At 40.2% G+C, this 21,153-nt stretch overlaps 1 protein-coding gene across 2 annotated transcripts in view; it reads left to right on the top strand.

Moving 5' to 3' along the window:
• Pias1 (protein inhibitor of activated STAT 1) overlaps nucleotides 1-21,153 on the top strand; it is a 102,514-nt gene that overhangs the window by 59,591 nt on the left and 21,770 nt on the right. For both annotated transcript variants that reach the window (XM_006511302.3, NM_019663.3), the window contains exons 5-8: nucleotides 741-831; nucleotides 1,804-1,938; nucleotides 8,434-8,539; nucleotides 18,457-18,530. In XM_006511302.3, coding sequence (XP_006511365.1) covers nucleotides 741-831; nucleotides 1,804-1,938; nucleotides 8,434-8,539; nucleotides 18,457-18,530 — 406 coding nt within the window. The remainder of the gene's footprint in view (nucleotides 1-740; nucleotides 832-1,803; nucleotides 1,939-8,433; nucleotides 8,540-18,456; nucleotides 18,531-21,153) is intronic.

The following is a 21,153-nucleotide window of genomic DNA, read 5'->3' as shown; positions in this document are numbered from 1 at the left end:
AGAGGTGCCTGAATCCGAGCAGTGGGGAGTGGGCAGTCACTGCACTGCAATCACTGCTGTAGAAATAGGGTGCAGGTTTGAAGTCCTTGTTCTCACTCTATTCACTCTTACAGACACTGAAAAATAAGTGTTATTCTTAATTCCGTATTACTTCCTGTCCCCAGCACATGCTCAAGGTCTGTCTGATTGCACAGAAGCAGGAAACATCTGTAAAGTCCCCCAGCAAGCATGTGTGGACCACAGTTCTGTGCAGTTGTCCCTTAAGATCTCAGCTTTGTGTTTGTTTTTCTGTGACTGGGAATGGCACCAGGTGTGGTTGGTCTGTGTGCATGGAGTTTAATGGATTTCTAAGTAGTAGATTTATACATATTTTGTGGTAACTTAGAGTACTATTATCTACATATATTTTATGCATTTATAAGCTATCTAAATTCTTAATGTTTTTAACATCTAGACTAACTAGTTTTTCTTTCAGTTTGTTTAAGATATCACAAATTTATGCACATGTGTTCACCTTTGCATACACACACACACAGAGACCTGTGCAATTCAGACCTCTGTTCAATGGTCAACTTTGTTTTAAAAGCCTGTTTACCTATGTTTATTCCTCATGTAAAATATTCTTTTTCATTGTTTGTTCTTTTTCTGTTTTAAAATTGATGATCTTTCAAGTTATCTATCAAGTTAAAATGTTAGAGGTTATCTTTTAATAAGAAATAAACTCAATCTTTGCCATCTAGGTTTTGTTTATCAGAAACCAGTTGTCCACAAGAAGATCACTTCCCACCCAACCTTTGTGTAAAAGTGAATACAAAACCTTGCAGCCTTCCAGTAAGTTCTAAAAGTCATTTCTGAATTAGCATTTCTTAGGTGACTATTTTGGGGACTAAGGATGCTTGGTCAATGATAGAGTACTTGCTTAGTATTGGAAAGATGCTGAATTCAGCTCCAGTACCACAAGGAGACATTTTCTATGTGTCTGTATGTCATTATATGTGACGAGGTGAGGCTCGCTGACATAGGTTAGCAGTTTTGATATGGAGAGAAAATTGTAGAATTTTGAGTTAGCCATAGTAGCATCTGTGTTACACTTTGTTTGGGGGATGCATATCATCAGTGTCTCCCAGCTGAACTCCTGTGACTGTGCCTGTGGGAGAGCAGGGTTTGAGATGCTGCCCTGCCTTATATGGGGTGGGGTGGGAGCTGTGTTTGGTCCCCTCAGAAATGTTTCTTGTATACCTCTTTAAGACATTATAAACACAGGGCTGGTGAGATGGCTCAGTGGGTAAGAGTACCCGACTGCTCTTCCAAAGGTCCAGTGTTCAAATCCCAGCAACCACATGGTGGCTCACAACCATCCGTAACAAGATCTGACGCCCTCTTCTGGTGTGTCTGAAGACAGCTACAGTGTACTTACATATAATAAATAAATAAATCTTTAAAAAAAAAAGACATTATAAACTCACTCTGATTCTTAAATTAAGAGAGTTTGAATTTCTGTCACTGGGGGAAGGGGAGGGGATTTTCGGAGGGAAAACTAGGAAAGGGGATAACATTTGAAATGTAAATAAAGAAAATATCTAATAAAAAAAGAATATCTATCACTGGTATTTTTCTCCGTCTTAATTAAACAAGGCTGGTGAGTTGTTTGGAGAGATTAGGTGACTAAGTGTTTGCTTCCTTACTTTTTAATGATATCATTTGTATTTTCTAGCCTGTACTTTGTACATTGTTTTGTTTTGTTTTGTTTAAGAAATGGGAACAATTGTGGAATAGCAGAACTTAATTTTATTTTTTCCTTAGGGTTACCTTCCACCTACTAAAAACGGTGTGGAACCAAAGCGACCTAGCCGACCAATTAATATCACCTCACTTGTCCGATTGTCCACGACAGTACCAAATACCATTGTTGTTTCTTGGACTGCAGAAATTGGAAGAGTAAGTAAGCTTTTGTTTGTAGTTATTTCCTGTCATAAAGAAGGGTTAATCACTATGGCTTGCCTGGGTTTATATGTGACTTATACTGTAAATGAGTTGAAAAGGATTTTTGTCCCATGGTGAATCTTTATGCTATTCCTATTGATCCTCGTAGTATCATAAACTTCTTCCTATGTCATTATATATTCTTTTGTAGCTTTTTAAATGATTATATCATATGGTGATAAGAATATACCACTATTTAGCCTGTTCTCGGATGTTGAGTATAGTTTTGAATACTGTCCTGCCAGCTGTAGCTTTGCATAGATGAATGATGATTTCCTTACAGTAAATTCTCAGAAGTAGAGTTTTTGAGCCAAAGAGCAAGAAGGATTTTGAGAAATTTTGTGTGCATTGACAGATGGCTTTCCCCAAAGATGTACAAATGTGTTCTCTGATTTATAGTGTTTATTTGCATGCGAACACTGTTATCTTTTAAAAATTCTTCAGCATTAAGTAAATGTTAGCATGTAGTACCCCTTTTGTTTTTGAGAAGAGTAGGCATATTTGGTGTTTATAACTATTTACATTTTAAATTTGTACCTGTGTTCCTTTTTCTTTTGTTCTTTTCTTAGTTTTCTTACTAGGCTTAATCTATTGAGAATTCACTCTTTGTTAAATCTTACAAATATTTGTCTCCAGTTTGTATGCTTTTTATAAATGTGATTACTTATATGTAGAATTAAATTTTTATAGTACCAAATACTAACCAGCTTTTTGCTTTGTAGTCTTCTCCCCTTCCCATAATGCTCAGTCTTTGCATGCTTCCCACGGTTGGAAATAGTAGCTCCTAGACTAGGAAGAATGCTCCTTGTGTATCTTTAGATAGTTAGTGCATCTGGAATTCATGTTGTTTGAGAATATTTTTTCACTTGTTAGGGAACCCAATTCTAATATCGCTAAGTAAATGAAGTAAATGGTAGTTATTGTTACATAATTTTTTATATTCTGCTCCTTTTTATGAGCTTTCTCTATACTGTTTCTTAGTCTAGCATTCATTTTCTAGAATAATCTTTTAAATTTTTATTTAAAAATTATTGTACCTTTTTAGTGTTAACCCTCCTATCCATAAATTAATATATATCAACTATGTGTTATATACTGCATAATACTATTGTAGGGAAAACAAATTTTTATTTTCCCAGGGCCTGAGATCTGGAGGCTTCATACACACACACAAAGAAATGTCCATTTGTTTAAGTGCTGTAAGATAGAAGTGCCTGGTGATCTTAGTGTATCTCCCCTTTCAAGTACTTGAAAGAGGAGAGAGAGAGGTCAGGGAAGGGATTCACCAAGGAAGCAGTGACTGAGAGGAAAACTGGGAGAAAGATAGGGAAATGCTCAGAGGAAATACAGCATCCCAGAGACAGGGATCCTTGTCTTTCCCAAGCAACTGAAAGGGCTTCACTGTGACCGAAGAGTAGTAAGGGAAACAGCATCAGGGACCTTTCTGGAGAGTAAGACGAGCCTCAACCATGAAAGGCTTTGTAGGAAATGTCAAAGGTAAGCATTTTCTCTTCATATGCAGAAAGTTTACATGTTTCCATTTAAAGCAAGGTCACTCCTTAGAGTGGCTAAGTAGTTGGGATAGTTGCCAAAATCATACAGTAGTCACCTGTTCGGAGCCAATTATTACAGAAACATTCATAGGAGCATTAGTGATTAGGAACAATACCCATTGTCAGTGTCTTGCCTCCACATGCACATACAAATGAACTTACAGACACATATAACTGAATGGAGAGCACACAGGTGACATTAGCAAGAAGTGTTCAGTTGTGATGGGCTGGAGGTAAGCTAGAGGGTTGTGAATTACAAGACTATCACTCGGAAGAAGATGAGATGAAGGGGCTGACTGTGAGATTGGCGGTTCTTTGTCTTAAAGGGAGAATCTGTAATGTGTCTGGGTGGTGGCAGGACTCTTCTAGAAGGAGGAGGATAGTCAGTAGTGAATTGCATCCTTGAAGGAGCTCATAGTAGCTAGGACAGACAGCTTCCTCAGTAGGACAGTAAAATGATTGGAGGGGCTAGAGAGATAGATAAGTTCTGGTTTTGTGATTTCTCTCACATCTGTCTGGTAGGAACTGAGATAAGCTGAGAGAGAAGTTACAGAGAGGGACTTGGAGACAAGTGGTGAAGGTGTTAGCATGAGACACTGTAAAGCTTCCCTTCACATTATTTCACCACATATGAACTGTGGAATTTCTTAACCACACACCTTCCACACTTTGCTTCTAGGTCTTTCTCAGACTCAGTAAGATTTCTTGAGAGTCACAGATGAGTAGGGCAACTGGAGGATTTTAATAGTAATCTGTAGTGTTTTCAGTCCCAGGAGCCATAGTTGTCCGTTTGCTCAGATTCTCCTCGACGCTGCTCAGTGAGTGCATAGGTGGGATAGTTGTCCTGCATCCGTAATTCCTCTGGTGCTTTTATCATTGCTATTTCCAGTGTATCTTTTGTTCTTTTACATTTCCGAGGGTTATTCATTGTTTACTTCTTCAGAAGCTACTGGTTTGTGGCTGTTTCCTACTTAAGTTCATATGTTGGTTTTGTTGTTGTTGATTTCTTAGTTTTTCCAGGAAGGTAGTGTTTAGTTTGAGATTGTCATTTTCATAAATGATAAGACATATATATGCCTCATTTATTTCTTCTTCTAGCTGGAACATTTTAAACATAACAGATGCTAATTAAATCCTTGATTGTTCCTGTGTCAAGCAGAATATTACTACTATTATAGTATTAAGTATTAGAATGACGTTTGTGTGTGTGTGTGTGTATGCAGGAACATGTGAATATGTGCACAAACAAACCAGTAGAGGGCATCAGCATCTGCTTCTGTCACTCTTGGAGGTGCCTCTGAGGCAAGGTATCCTGACCTAGCCTAGAAGCCTAGCGAAGTCCTCAGCGATTCTTCTGTCTTCACCACTAGTTACAAACCTTTAGAAGAAAACTCTACCTATACCCTGGCTCTCAAGTGCTCATTATCTCTGAGTCCCACCATGAGGTTTTTGGGTTGGTTTGCTTGGTCATTTTGTTGTTCAGCTGGATCTCATTATATAGTTTTAGCTGGCCTGCAACTCATGTAGACCAGGCTATATAGAACTCACAGAAATCCAGCTGCCTCTGCTTCCTGGGTACTGAGATTAAAAGTATGTACCATCATGCTCAGCCCTGCTATTAGTTTAGAACTTAGTTACAGTAATGATATATTTATAAGATTTCTCTTTTATGAAATTTCTTTATTAGAAATGGATTTTGAGAGCTAGGAATGTAATTTAGTTCAGAAATTCCTTATCTGCCATGCAAGAAACCCATCCTACCCCCCACCCCACCCTATCCCAGTATTCCATAAACTGGGCATGGTGACACATGCCTATTCTCCCTGGAGTCAGAAGGTAGGAGTACAAAGATCAGAAATGCAATGTCATCTTTGCATTTCTGCAATAAAAAACATAACAAAAGGTGCTTTGTTTTTTTGGTTGGTTGGTATGTGGGGTGTGTATGTGTGTAATATCTTACCAAGGCAGTAGTAGGGAGAAGAGGGGAGGGGTACTATAATGATTTTTATATAGCACTAGAGGAAAAGGGGACAACTCTCCCACTGGGAGTCTTCTAGACAACAGAGATAGAAGATCTGTAGCCTAAATGCCTGTTTTGGTTTTAGTTTTGGAGACAGAGTTTTTCTGTGTAGTGCTGGAATTAAAGGCAAGTGCCACCACTGCCTGGCTTAGAGGCCTTTTTTAAAACGTAAAAAGAGGGGGCAGATAGACAGATGGCTCAGCAGTGAAGAACATTGACTGCTTTTCCAGAGGTCCTGAGTTCAATTCCTAGCAACCACATCATAGCTCACAACCGTGTATAATGGGATCTGATGCCCTCTTCTGGCATGTAGGTATAATGCAGATAAAGCACTCATATACATAAAATTTAAATAAATCTTTAAAAGGTAGAAAGGAAATTATTTTTGTAAATCTCAGATGACTATAATTATTTTAAAATCACTAGTTTAATTCAGCTTGTGAGGATACTCTGAAGAGTGTGTGCAGAATGTCTCACTCTATTATAGATAGATACTTGATCACCTGGCCTGGGCTGCAGGGGTATAATTCCAGCTACTTAGGAGGTTGAAGCACGAGAATCTCAAAATTAAAACCAGCCCAATCAGTTCTAGGCTGGCCTACGTAACTTAGTGAGATTATGCCTAAAAGTACAAAGTAGAAACAAGGCTGTAATTACCTAGTAGAAGGGGTGCCTAACTCACAGGAAGAAGCCTTGGGAAAGGAGGTTTGACCTCTGGGAAGAGGAGGTGAAAAGGAGGAAGAGATAAGTCTCTTCAAAGAAATTAAGTAGACTCCACACAGTTCTTGAAGGAGAGAAGCGTATTGTAACTTCTTGTTCTACTCTGTGGCACTGTATTTAACATTTATTAAACTTGCACTGTGGATGGTGAAATTATTTGAACACTACTGTAAAAGGGGGACAGAGGACATTGTTTGGATTATGGAGAAAGTATCTTACAGACTTAAACAATTTTACAAATGTTGTAAAAGTACAGACAAAATGAACAATTAGAGATGACATACAAATAGTTGGGGCCTAGGTGGTACCTTAGGGCTGGCTGGCAGACACACTGACTAGCTGCTGCTGGTTTGGTGTCTTTGTGTGCAGTGTCTCCTGTGACACTGGTACAAGTGGCGCTTCACTCCTAGCACTCCTGCAGCATCTGGTTTCCTCTCTGGTTACATGTTTCAACTAGAGCACATGTACCGTTTCACTGAACTCGGTTTTGGAAGTTGTTTGTTTGTTTGTTTGTTTGTTTGTTTTTATCTCATCATAAATATTAATAGAAAGTCCTGGGTGTAATTCCAAGGTTGAAGGTTGAAGCTGTCAGTCCAGAATCTCACAATGTTGATTAGCATCTCTCCAGTTTCTGTTTGGAGTGATGGTGAACAAGGTTAGGGTTTCTTCCTCAAAAACTCTTTCTTCTGTATTAGATTAGTTAATAAGTTGTGTGCTTTAAATGTAGGGACAATGTAATCTTGTCCCTCCCTTGTTACAGTACTGTGGAATGTGCTCTAATGAAAGTAAGTTTGCTGTTTGCGACTCAGTTTGTTTCCCCACCCAGAAAACATGAGAACTTGACTGGAAATGTAGCTGGAGGGTGTGTCCCTTTGTTACTAAGTGTAAAGACATAGAACTAGTGCTGGGAAAATAGCTCCATGGCACAGTGCCTTCTTAGTGGATGAGGCCCTTGCTTCAGACCCTAACTCTGGGTGGGTGGGTAGGTGGGTGGGTGGGTGGGTGGATGGATGGATGAATGGATTGGAATGTTCATGGGGTTAGGCTAGGATGTTCTAATAAACTCTGATGTGTTGAAGACTTAATGGAACTTGCTCACTCAGCACTGCCTTCTGGCGTTCTTCCCCTTTCCTCCTGGTTTCTACTGCCTGGGCCATCCCAGCAGTCACATGATCATAAGCATAGTGTATAATCTGTGCCTCAGTTTCATCAGCCCTTCAGAATAGAGCAGTATCTTTTTCTCCCCTACAGACCTTACCAAGTTGTAAGGACATCTGTAGCATATCTCAGGAGTGCATTGTAAACGGCTGCTATAAGGAAGACTGCTTTCTCACTTCTTCCAAGCGTCTTGATCTGCTTAATCCCATTGCACCCTAACCAAAGAGATCTTCAGACCTTCCCCTTTCCTCCCTCATAGTCTTGGCCTTTTTTCTCTTCCTCTTTTCCAGCCACGCACCCTTTACTCATCTTGGCTTGCTAGCTGCTTCTCACACCACCTTCTCAGGGAGTCCTTATAGGCATTGGGTGTCCTGCTCATCTTCAAGCAGAGCTTCTCTGTGCAGCCTTCACTACTGTTCCACTGCTTGACGTCTGCATGGCCCAAGTCAAGTATCTTTAAGATCTAGGAAGATGTAGGTGTAGTGAGGCACTAAGTGCGTAGACTGGAAGCCCACTCCATGGTGATGTTTAATAGCTACTACTTTTTAGAGTGTGTGTTACCTATTGAATACAGTTTATGATACCTTCAACATCTTAATGGCCCTGGTTTATATTTAGTTTTAATAGTGTTCTTTCATATTAGAGCCTTAAATCTATTACCTTCAAGTACATGGTGGAGTAAAGCAAAAGGCCTGGGCTGGCATCCTCAGCTTGGCACTATGGTGCCACAGTTAGGGTAGTTTCTTTACCTTTCTACCTTAGTCTTCTCAGCCACACACACACACACACACACACACACACACACACACACACACACACTTAGTTTCTAACCACTTCGGCAGCCTATAAATCAGGATTCACTGAAATACCTAGGATAGTGCTTGACACACAGTAGGTGCTACAAGAAGTGTTAGTTTTCCTTCCCTGTTGCTGTGGGTTTAATAGATATGCTGTTTACTTAAATATGTGATTGGTTTTCTACATCTTTTTTTTTTCCAGACCTATTCCATGGCAGTATATCTTGTAAAACAGTTGTCCTCAACAGTTCTTCTTCAGAGGTTACGAGCAAAGGGAATAAGGAATCCGGATCATTCTAGAGCTTTAAGTACGTATGATAAACTTAATTCATATCTGTAGCTAAACTATCTTGTTAAGGTTAGAGTAGTGGTTTTTTTCTCAACTCAAATTCTAGTGTTTCTTTTGGTTTTGTTTTGTTTACCAGAGCTTGTTGTTATAGAGGATTACAAACTCCAAGAACCTAGTATTGTGAGCTTGTAAATTAAGATCTAAGGGCAGTTTTAATGTCTTTGCCATGAACTATATTTAATGATCTGTGTTTTACAGATCTTAATATTTACTTTGTAAGGTTACTTCTTGAACACAGTATTTTTTTTTTACAGCGTCTGAAAACCAATGTTTAAGGAATTTTAGGAGATGGAAAGGAAATCTTGGCATGAATTCCAAGAACGTTATTATGGTTTTCAAGAATATTTTAGACCCAGGAAAAATACACAGAATTATATGATGACTGTCCCCTTGCTTTTACCAAAGTCAAAAGTCAGTCAAGTGGCAGACATGAATGTTACCTTGGGCACAGTTCTTCATTTCTTGATGCCTTCTTACCCTTGTTTGTAATGATAGGTTTGTAACACGTGATTTTTAAAGAGTATTTTTTGAGAATTTGATCTGTGCAATCTCACACACACACACAGCTCCCCTCTGAATGTTTCATTTTAATGTATTAAAATGAAAATGTAAGATCTAAAAGTGGACTTCCTGGCTTCAAGTTTTGAGCATCAGTGCTTTTCTAAAGAGGTGGGCTTCTCCAGAGGTGTGGGCTCCTTGGAGGAGAATTTGGAGGTAGAGGTTTGGTGCTTAGGAAGCAGCGCATTGCACTCGGGAGCATGATGGACTGACCTTGATTCTGTAGCTTAGGCCGGCTTCAAACTTGCTGTGATCCTCCTGCTTCATGTGCTGGGCTTACAGGCTGAACTGCCACACCCTGAACCTGCATGGGAAGCTCTTAAGATGACTTACTAATAGCAGCTCATTCTCAGATTTGTTGTTAATCAGATTTGTTCCCACACTCTGGTGGGAAGAATTAAGATACTAAGGCCAACTTCCTCATAGCTCCCCTGCAACACAGCTCCTGGTCTTTCTCCACCGTGTTTCTGTAGCAGAGTGACCAAACTAGAAGATCTCACTATCTCTGGCAAACAGAACACCTGAGATAGTTCACTGGAGGTTTTTTTCAGTACTGAAAGGATCCTTTTTTGAAAATGCAAATAGCTGGGTATGGCGGTACACACCTGTATCCCTAGCTACTCAGTGGGCTGAGGCAGGAGGATCATTTGAACTAAGAGTCAAAATTGGAGCTAAAATGAAAGCATCATTTGTGGGTCTAAGGAAATGGAGGCATCATGAGTCGGAGACAAGAAAGAAAGGGTCCTGACAAGAGAAGAAGGGGTAGACATCTGCCTGAAGGGAATGTGCAAGAGAGGCATCCTTTTTTTTCAAAGCCTCGATGGAGTTATCCCTGACTGAGTCTTTATTCTTGCCTTGCATTACTAGATCACAGCTAGTCAGAAAACATGGAATTGTGTGGTAACTGTGGTGAAAAAGACAAATACACAGAAGAAGGCAGATGAAGCTTTTGGATTTAACAACAAAGTAGGCTGCTTGTATAGGCTTTTGATTCTTCTACATTTGCAGCTAGAGTGCTCTGAAGGTTCTATCAGGAGGGCCTGAATTGGAGTTTCTAGGAACCTGTCCAGCTACCATTACACAGCAAGACTACCTAATTGCCAAGCTACTTACTTCGCATCTTTCTGCCCTGCTAATCTGAGTGAGAGTTTTATGGAAGTTCTGCTTTATCATCTTTATTGGCCAAGTGAATGAATAGAGTATTAGTTAGATTCTACCAGTATTAAATATATTTCAGGCTGGGTGTGGTGACAAACATCTTTAATGCCAACACTCAAGAAGCAGAGACAGGGACAGGCAGATCTCTGTAAGTTTGAGGCCAGCCTGGACTACAGAGCAAGTTCCAGGACAGCCAGGGTTACACAGAATAAATCCTGCCTTGAAAAAACAAAGCAAAAAGAAATATATTTCAGTTGACTAAAGGCATTTACCTCTATATCACCTGTAAAGAAATAGCTTTTCCAAAAATTATGTAATTAAAAAACTATTTTAAAAGTTATTCAAAAGGGGGCTGGTGAAATGGCTCAGCAGTTAAGAGCACCGACTACTCTTCCGAAGGTCCGGAGTTCAAATCCCAGCAACCACATGGTGGCTCACAGCCATCCATAAAAAAAAGATCTAACGCCCTCTTCCGGAGTGTCTGAAGACAGCTACAGTGTACTCACATATAATAAATAAATAAATCTAAAAAAATGAAAGTTATGTAAAAATGAAACTTCGCAGGAATGTTTGAAGCATGAACTTTGCTTACAGTTGTTGATTATAAGTTATTCTTAACCTTGTAAGGAAGGTCTGCTGGCAGTTTTGTTAGTCAAGTCCATGTGTGATAATGTTGTTTAAGTTTGTTAGTATTTAGAATTCAGACTTTTCATTGAGAAAATATATTCTGTGGGCTGGAGAGATGTTCAGCCAGTAAAAGCTCACAACCAAGATGTCAAAAGTGAAGTGAGTTCTGTATTTTCATTCAGAAAATGAAGAATCTGCTATGTTCTAGGACAGCATTACACAAGACCACACCTTCTCCATACATCCCAAAAGTTTACAATCTAATGGGAAAGACAGACCTAAGTCACTAATGAGTTACAGTTTTGAAATGTGCTTTTAAGAAGGAAGACAGGGAACTCTGAAAAGACACCACAGGGATCTAGTCCTCTACTCTGCTCTGCGATACAGAGGACAGTAATAGAAGTTGGGAGAAGAGGAAAAGCTGTTCTTAAGCCCCAGGATAGGAAGGGGATATGTCCAAGGAAACGGCCAAAGAAACTAGAGTATAGAGAAGGAAGAGAAGAGCCAGGGTATGGTGGGGAGACTGTAACTTCATAGGTGCTGTAAGAGGCCCATGTAGGAGAAGTCCATCAGAGGGTTCTTCCCAGAGGAACAACACTGTCTTAACAGAGTGGGGCGGTCTGATCATCAGCTAGAGGAGGAGCAAGGAGGGCAATTCCAACACCTGGAAGCAGTTAGGAACCTCTCACTTAAAGACAACCAGTTTGTTATTATTGTGTGAGAGAGTGTATGTGTGTTAGTGTGTTGGGGTGGAAGTCAGAGAACAGCTATGGGGGTCTGTTCTCTCTTCCCACCTTTGCATGTGTTCCAGGGACTGAACACTCAGGTCAAACAGGGCTGTGCACCAACTACCTTAGCCCACTGAGTACCTCACTGGCCTGGGTTCTCAGCACTGTATACTACATCAGTGCTGTTTTCTGAAGAAACGGTATTTGAAAGGTGAGACTGAAGGGGCTGACTGCCCTCTCTGAAATGTGCTGTTTGAGATGTGAGTGCACAGGTGACAATGCTCAGACACAGCACTGCAGGAGCTAGCCACCTCACTGTCTTCTACTCGAATTTCTAGTCCCTCTTGTCTCCTCAGGTATTAACTGACAGCTCTTCTGACAAGTCTTTCTCATACTTTAAAACTCTGCTTCTTGCTGGGCATGGTAGCAAGTGACCACAGTGCTGATGTCACTGCTCTGGCTAAGACATTTCTACCCCAGATGTTCTGCTGCATTTGATATCAACCTCTTTCTCCTTGAAATTGTCTCCTCCCTCTTCTGGCCTCATCCACCTACCTTCTGTGGACTCTTAGAGAGAAGCTTCCTAATGTTGGACATAGTAGCCTTTAATCCCAGCAGAGGGAGGCATAGGTAGACTGTGAGTTAAGAGGCCAGCCAGGGCTAAGGAGTGAGACCCTAGGAGCTCAGGTGGGAGTATATTGTAAATGTTCCTTGGAATTCCATGCTGTCCTGCCTTCACATCCACTGTTTCTGCTTAAACTTGTACTAACCTCCAAATACAAATCTTCACTCAGGTCTCTCCTCTAGCTTCAGATTCCATAGGCTGTCTTGACCTAAACATGGTTTTGCTTATCAGAATCAAGAATTTAAGATAGAATCCTCTAGATTTGCCAACTGACAACCTAAACATTTCTTAAAATCTATCTTCTACCATTGCCCTCATTTGAATCCTTACATTTTGTCTTTATCTTTAGAACCTCAGTCCTAAATGACGTATTTAAGTATTTCTTTTCTTTATTGGCTTTTCTTGTCTTTTTCCTGGTAGCAGCCTAACTTAGTGGCACACATCTAATCCTCTTTCATCCTCTGAACTCCGAACACCAATGGAATAAAATGTCCAGCTTCGTTAGTGCGACGTATAACCCTGTCCATTGCAAAAGCACACCATATTTTTTCCCTCCCTCCCTCCTTCCCTCCCTCCCGTCCCCCATCAGTGCTGGAGTGTTCTCTCTGCCTCAAACATTCTAGCTGCTTCTGCTGCCTTGCTCCAGGGGTCCTCTGTTTCCCAGACCCCCAGGGTTTCCAGACGCCCATCAGTGTGGGGGACCTCATTAAGCATCTTTTGCTCCTGCTGGCTCATCTCAGTTCTCTTGGCTTCCTCACTAACTAACACGGTACCTTGACACATAGTAAACTCTCACATTTAGTTGTTATTGCTCTAGTTTGTGACATCATATTTGTAATCTTCTGCCGCAACTTCCCACTTGTTAAGAGTGTAGATGTGCTTCTACACTCAGTGGTTGGTGTTAACTGATAAAAAGAAATGTAGAGTGAAAACCAGGCTTCAAGCCTTTTGTTTTCTGGCTATAATAGAACGTTAAGCTTAGTATGCTTAGTTGTTTTCAGCTTTAAAATGCTAAAAGACTGAATTAAAGTATTCTGAAATTAATGAGGGAGAGAAGTCAAACAGTTATAACCCAGAACAGCACCATCGAGTACAGTAGTCTGAAACAGCTGGACAGCTGTGTGATGTCACCAGCAGCAGCGTGGCTAGTGAACATAAATGTGACTAGTGTAACTAAAGCACTGAGTTTCAAATTATCTGTTTCAGTTTATTTAGTAGAGTCTCATGACTAACACTGGTAGCTCATAAGAACAGGGACTCAATAGCAAGATGACTTTTATATATAGCTAGCTATAACTGTGTTCATGAAGTAGGACTCAGCACTGCAGACCACAGTCCAGAGGACTGACCACAGTTCGTAGGGCATAGTTCTTAGTGGGGTGCAGAGCTTTGCTTTTCCTGCCTCCTTGTTATCCAACTGTTTCAACAATGTTGCTTTAAAAGGAGTATTTTTTCCTTCATTTAATTTCTTTTGGCTTTTTATCAAAAGCTGATTGATCATAAGTATATAAACCTATTTCTGGACACTTCTGTTGGCCACATTTTCAATAACTACAGCTTCTTAGCAAGCTTTGAAAACAGTCTCCCTGCTTTTTTGGAAGGGTTTTTTTTTTTTTTTTTTTGGAGACAGGGTTTCTCTATGTAGCCCTGGCTGTCCTGGAATTCACTTTGTAGACCAGGCTAACCTATCTCCAAAGATACAGAAGAGGCAGGTGGCTAAATTTCACATCTATTCCTGATAAAGAAACTCTCAGCAAAATATTAATGGAACAAGAAAGGAACTGCCTCAATATTACAAAACATTTACAAAAACAAACTTTAGCTAATATCATAATTAGTAGTAAAAAACTTGAATCTTCTAAGACTGTGAATAACGTTAGAATACCGTGCCTAGCATTACCCTAGAGGTCCTAACCAGCACAACAAGGAAAGAAAAGATAAAGATGAGGGATTCAGATTATTTACACAGAAAAAAGTCCCAAGGACTAACTAAAGAGACTGCTAGAAAAAATGCATGAGTCATGATTTGGAAAATCTGTGATCAATATATATAACTGAATTGTATTTGTTATTAATGCATTACTGGACAGTTTTGACATTCAGACAGTTATGCATCCTTAGAGAAGTGACATAAAACATGTATAGAGTATAGATGCTGAAAACTATGAGAAACCCAGCAGAAGACCTGAGGTAGATTGAGAAGCCGTGATGGAAGTTAGCAGAAGACTCAGCATGATTGTATGCCAGTTCCCCAGGTTCATCTAGAGGTCTAGTCCAGTTAAGACCCTAGCAGAATTTGAAGGTATCTTTACCAGGGAATGACTGAGTGCAGAGCTCCATAGGAGAGCACTGGCTTGCTTAGCAGGCACAAGGTTCAGTCCCTAATTGCAAGATCTGCTTTATTACAAATTTACATTAAGAATATAGTAAAGTTAGTAGTTTTCTTCAATTTAAAAAGAATCCCAGAGCCGGACGTGGTGGTGCATTTGGGAGGCAGAGGCAGGTAGATTTCTGAATTCGAGGCCAGCCTGGTCTACAGAGTGAGAAACCCTGTCTTGAAAAACCAGGGGGGGTTGGGGGGGGCGGGGAGAATCCCAGACTTTTTAACCCATGTTCTAAGTAGCTCAGTTGGTAACAAAATTGTTTCTCAGGAAATGTGTTCCCTTCTGTCACTCCTTATAACAGCCTATGGGAAGATTATTTCACTACCTCTGTAAGGCTGGTTGTGTTAGCATTTGCCATAGTAACTTAATAAATGAGATTTCTGTGTGACAGATGCTCTTACTGCACGCACTGGTTCACACAGCCTTTTTTCTGATATTCCAGTGCAGCAGCTCAGCTAGCCATTTTCCTTCAAGAGCTGCCGGATGTTCCACCTGTTAACAGTGGCTTTCCCCCGCAGCCCTTGGGAGTAAAGATAACTGATACGTTATGGGATACATTGAAACCCTCAGTCTGGAGTAGCTGAGCTGCTCTCACTTGATGCAGAGCCTGCACTGGCTCACATGTAAAAAATATATTTTCATAAGAGTAGGATTTGGTCTGTTACATATAGCAAAGGAGATTTCTGTCTGTCTGCTTGTTGTAATAGAAATCCACAAATGTAATTTAAAAAAACCTTATCTCCAAGAGAGAGGGAGCATGCAAATTATTTTAAGTAAGAATTGCTAGCATTGATTAAATATAATATTAGGTAGTTTAGGGGCTGGTGAGATGGCTCAGCAGTTAAGAGCACCGACTGCTCTTCCAAAGGGTCTGAGTTCAAATCCCAGCAACCACATGGTGGCTCACAACCATCCGTAATGAGATCTGATGCCTTCTTCTGGAGTGTCTGAAGACAGCTACAGTGTACTTACAAATAATAAATGAATAAATAAAAATTAAATAAAAGAGAAAGATTGTTATCAAAAAAAATATTAGGTAGTTTAATACATTCTTCATTGGGTTAAACTCATTTAATCCAGTGCTGTGAGATAACTGTTGTTCTCATTTACCAAGTTATGAAAAAAGTTACTAAAGTGACTTGACAAGTCAGAATTCTGACTTCGTGACTCGGGGAACTGTTCTCTTACTGCCTACTCAGTGTGACCTCCTCTGTGACCGCGGAGTTTGGATTTCAAGGCCGATATTATGCTGTTGCTGCATTAAGCACAAGTTTGCCCAAAGCTCAGACAGTTACTATTCCCATTACTGTGTAGGCGGTGCCCGCTGGGCCAGTTGGTAAAGGAGTGCAGGGTGGATGGTGTCTCACTCAGGATTCTCTAGAGCGAGTGAGAACCAGGAGGGTAAAAATGGAAAGACTGCGAGGGAAAAACAATAGAGGAACTGCCTTACTTGATTTTGGAGGCCGAGAAGTTCCACAGTGCCATCTGCAAGCTGGGGAAGCAGGAAAGCATGGCTGAGCACAAGTCTGAAGGCTCAGAGAAACCAGTGATGATGGCTGAGAGCCCTGGGGTGCTGAGGTGAATACTAAAACCCAGAGGCTACGTTCCAGGATGTTTTCTGTTGTGTCCTCCCCACTTGCCAGCTCCCTTACATGTTGAGGACTGCTCTTCTGTCCCTAGTTCATGAACTCACACGCCAGTCTTCCCAGACTTCTCAGTCTTCTCCTCAGAGACACGACTACTTGTTCTTACTGGGGAGTAGGGAGTTGGGTTTTGTTATTGTTAATTGGGATTTTGTTTTGTCTTGTGACGGGGGTCTTATACTGTAGCCCAGGCTATCCTGGAATTTACTATAGACCAGGGTGTTCTGGTCTTACAGCAATCCTCCTGGGTTTACAAAGTCACTTTGCCCTGCTAATTAAGTTAATGTTCTTTCAAATTATTTTATAATGAAGGATTAGCTAAGGTTGGATAAATAACTTCCTAATTTACATTTGTTGATATTATAGTGTCTTGATGACTTTCTTTTCCAAACTAAAGTCCAGAGGTTTTATGGCTTTGGGGATATGAAAGTTAACCTAAGAATAAGAAATACATACAGACTTTGAAAACTTCAGATTTCCAGTCTACAAAATAATGTCTTAATCTGGCATCAGAATCTGTGTGGATTTATTTATTTACAATGTTTGTTTACATGTATTCCTGTACACCAGAAGAGGGCACCAGATCTCATAGATGATTGTGAGCTACCATGTGATTGTGGGTCCTGGAAGAGCAGCTGGTGTGCTTAACCACTGAGCCATCTCTCCAGCCCCTATGTGGAGCTTTTTAAACCACCCATTCATGTCCCTCTTCCCCAGTCTAATGTGATCAGTTACAAAATAGAATGTTCCAGATGTAACTCAGATGTGCTTCTATGTTGAGATTCCCTAATGTGAGACAACCATTATGTCCAAAACTTGGGCCATCTAAAAATTCCAAACCACACGGTGTGATCACGTATTTCATAAAGGCTGTCTTCTTAGTTCTGCAAGTGGCAGTCAGCACAGACATCTGCCTATCAGTTTGTGCTTCCCATGTTAGCATTGTGGTCATAATTATTGTGCAACATCTCTGAAACTGTGCTTGGTTATACTTACAACCACTCTACCTCAGGCCCCTGTTTCTAAGATTTTTAGAATATTTTTTCTGGATATTTCCTGACTCAGTGTTTATGTTGGTTCCTGTCATCAGAGGTAGCTGCTGCTGCAGGTTTACACATGTCTTAGTCAGGGATCTATTGCTGTGGAGAGACACCATGACTGAGGCGACTCTTACTGGGGACTTACTTACAGTTTCAGAGGCTTACTCCATTATCATCATGGCAGGGAGCATGTAGGGCACATGCTGGAGCATTACCTGAGAGCTAAATCCTGATCTATAGGCAGAGAGGGAGAAAGCGAGAGACTGGGCCTTGGCTTGGGTTTTTGAAACCTCAAAGCCCACCCCCAGTGACACACCTCCTCCAACAAGGCCACACCTCCAAATCCTTCTCAAATAGTGCCAGTCCCAGGCAAGGGAGCATTCTTACTCAAATTGCCATACATGGGAAATATAAAGAATCTTTTATAGTAAACTGGAGGACAATAAAAGAATAGCCATGGAAAGTAAAAATATTAGTACCTCCTTTGAAGATTATAGAAAGTTGGAGTGAGTGTCTGGTGTGACTTCTGGATTTACTGTAAATAACATTAGCGGAAGAGGCAGACTGACTTGCTAAAGACCACAAAGTGAGTTTACAGGCAAATGATGAGATTCAGTTACATGCTAAAGAAATACTTGGACTTTTTCTTTTATAATTTGAAAGTAGAGTTAGTATGGTTATAATAAATGTTTTGTTCATTTTCTATCTATGCAAACTTATTTTTTATCATGTTCTTTATTACTTTCCTTTAAAATAAAAGAATGCAAATTAATCATAATTTTAAAGAAAATCATTAGTATCTTAGAATACTAACTATAAAGGGCCAGCACGTAAGCTGGAACACAGAAGCTGCTGTAGGACCCACTTCCTGTGGGCCATGATGCAGTACCAGGGCTTTGCAGGAGCTTTAGCTAGCTACAGAGTAATGCCCTCCTTCCCTTGCTTTCTGTGAAGGGCAGAAGTGGTTGAACTGCTCTTAGCTTTCCAGATAGGTGATTGGAAGATAATTGTTTAGGTTGTTTAGGTTTTAAGTTTTAAGCTTATTTTTCAGTGTTATATTAGTAATTCCTTTAATAAAATTGTTCTACTTGTTTTCTCTCCAATGCATTTCAGTTAAAGAGAAGTTAACTGCAGATCCAGATAGTGAGATAGCTACTACCAGCCTACGGGTTTCGCTGCTGTGTCCAGTAAGTGTTTGCTAATGCTTGCCTTTGGGTATATACACTTCTTTTTACTGAGTGTGAGAAATTCTGCTTACTTTAAGAATCTCCCCATTCTACACTGTCAGAGTTTATCAAAATGGAAAGACACTGGAGCATAGGACTGTGAGCTGAATAATTGTAAAGTGTGCCTTATTCATAGTGTGTATTATCTAAGTACTGCCTTCAGTAAACAACTGTTTCTCAGGTTCCAGTTAGAAAAATAGAGTAGGGAGTGCTGTGGTGTTTCCATACTCCATTAATTCAAACAGGACTTTTCTGGATAAAAGTTGAGCACAGTTATCCACATCACAATTTAACTAATTTGTCAACAGTAGCTATAAGAATCTCCCATTTAAGCCTTTAATCCCAGCACTCGGGAGGCAGAGGCAGGCGGATTTCTGAGTTCGAGGCCACCCTGGTCTACAGAGTGAGTGCCAGGACAGCCAGGGCTACACAGAGAAACCCTGTCTCGAAAAAAACAAAAAACAAAAAACAAAAAACAAAAAAAGAATCCCCTATTAAAACCTGTGCCAGCTGGGCATGGCACATACCTTTAATGTGGGCAGAGAAGTGAATCTGAGTTCAAGACAAGCCTGGTTTATGGAGCTCCAAGATAACTTTGTCTTCAGGAAAACTAAAAACAACAACAAACACAAAACAAAGAACGATGCCATTCCTAATACTACACACACACACACACACACACACACACACACACACACAGCACCAGGCCTGGAGACCCATGCCTATAATTCCAACACTTGTGGGGAGAGGGCTGAGGCAGACAGATTACCATAAGTTCAAGGCCAGCTAAGTTACCATAGCAACGCCCTGTCTTAATTTAAAAAGAGGAGGAGGAGAAAGGAAATTCTGTTCTACCTGACTGAATTCCTTATGCCTATAGAATTAACTCAATACTTGTAAGTCAGCAAGGGAAGGAACAGTCATTTAAATGAAACAATTATAAAGTCATCAGATTTGACCAAATGATTAAAACTATAAGCAAAGAAATTGTGTTGAAATTTATTTCAAAAAAAAAAAAAAGAAAGAAAGAAAGAAATTAATTTCATACCTAATTTGTTGGTGGGCCCACCGAGATTAGGGATGACAGTTGAATATTGCCTTGATATGAGAGAAGGTGAAGATTAATAATAAACTGCTGACATTTTGGTTAATCAAATTAACTGTATTCAAATGTATAAAAAACAAAAGGACACTTGTCTCCTGATTTGCCTGGATTGTTCCAGAAGGTGGTGTCATCAAAAGCTTTCATCATCAAGAGCCTGCTAACCTAAGAGGGTGGCAGTTTGTTGTTCTTTTAAGAAGTGGCGGGCCAGGCGTGGTGGCGCACGCCTTTAATCCCAGCACTTGGGAGGCAGAGGCAGGCGGATTTCTGAGTTTGAGGCCAGCCTGGTCTACAAAGTGAGTTCCAGGACAGCCAAGGCTACACAGAGAAACCCTGTCTCGAAAAACCAAAAAAAAAAAAAAAGGGCTGGTGAGATGGCTCAGTGGGTAAGAGCACCCGACTGCTCTTCCGAAGGTCCAGAGTTCAAATCCCAGCAACCACATGGTGGCTCACAACCATCTGTAATGAGATCTGACTCCCTCTTCTGGTGTGTCTGAAGACAGCTACAGTGTACTTACATATAATAAATAAATAAATCTTTAAAAAAAAAAAAAAAAAAAGAAGTGACAAGTTCTGTAAAATTGTAAATATTACTTATTCTTCATCTTAGCCTAGTATTGTTTGCTAAGCCTTAACTCAAATATAAACTCATCAGTGTGTGATGAGTTTGTGATTCTGTCTTTTACGCGTTTCCTAAAGCTGGGCTCCCTCTGCTCTTTGCACACCCTTATGACCATAGAGGAAACCGTGCAGTCAGAAGCCGCTGTGTCCTTTGCCGTGGTTGTGCTGCCTGCTCTGTGAGCAACTTTCCTTCTGAGCCTCTTTGTAGTCTGTCTGTCTTCCTTAAGAAAAGTGTTGTTACTATTATTAAAAGTTCCTCAATAACCAGATAAATGTTAAAAAATCATAAAGTTGGTGCAAGATCAGGAAGGTAGAAGGTAAGGAAAAAAAGCTTTAAACAAAATAATTTAAAATAACATATCTCAGTCTTTTTCTCCAAATTCTGACTTAACCTACTCTTTTCATAGTTTCTTGCTGCATCATTTCATTGTAAAACCCCAGTTAAGAGGCTATGATAAATTTAGAAGATCACAGAAGCTTCATTTCCTACTTAAATCACTAGAGACGTCTTGTTTCTCTGCATTCCCACCTTTAAATGTTTACAGCTGCACTAATATGTAGTATTTAGAACATTGAACAGACACATGAAGACGCAGCCCACTGTATCTGATAGCAGTTGTATTCACATGCTCTTCTTTCTGTGGTTCAGGTGCTCTCCCCATGTTCCTGGGAGATGGATCACATTTGCCTCTTACATGTCTTGATTTACTGAGCCAGTTTCTAACTTGATGTCCCCCTGTGCTCCTCTCTCATTAGTTCCAACAGTTTCAGCAGTTCATTGTAAATTAGCATCTGCTTTCAAAATTCAGACTATAAAAAAGCTACTATATGTAATACATAATTACAATATGTCATGAGTTT

This window comes from Mus musculus, chromosome 9, assembly GCF_000001635.26.
Source record: "Mus musculus strain C57BL/6J chromosome 9, GRCm38.p6 C57BL/6J".
NCBI classification, from domain to species: Eukaryota; Metazoa; Chordata; class Mammalia; order Rodentia; family Muridae; genus Mus; species Mus musculus.
Note: the sequence above shows the minus strand (reverse complement) of the source record. Positions and strands in the feature narration are given on the sequence as shown.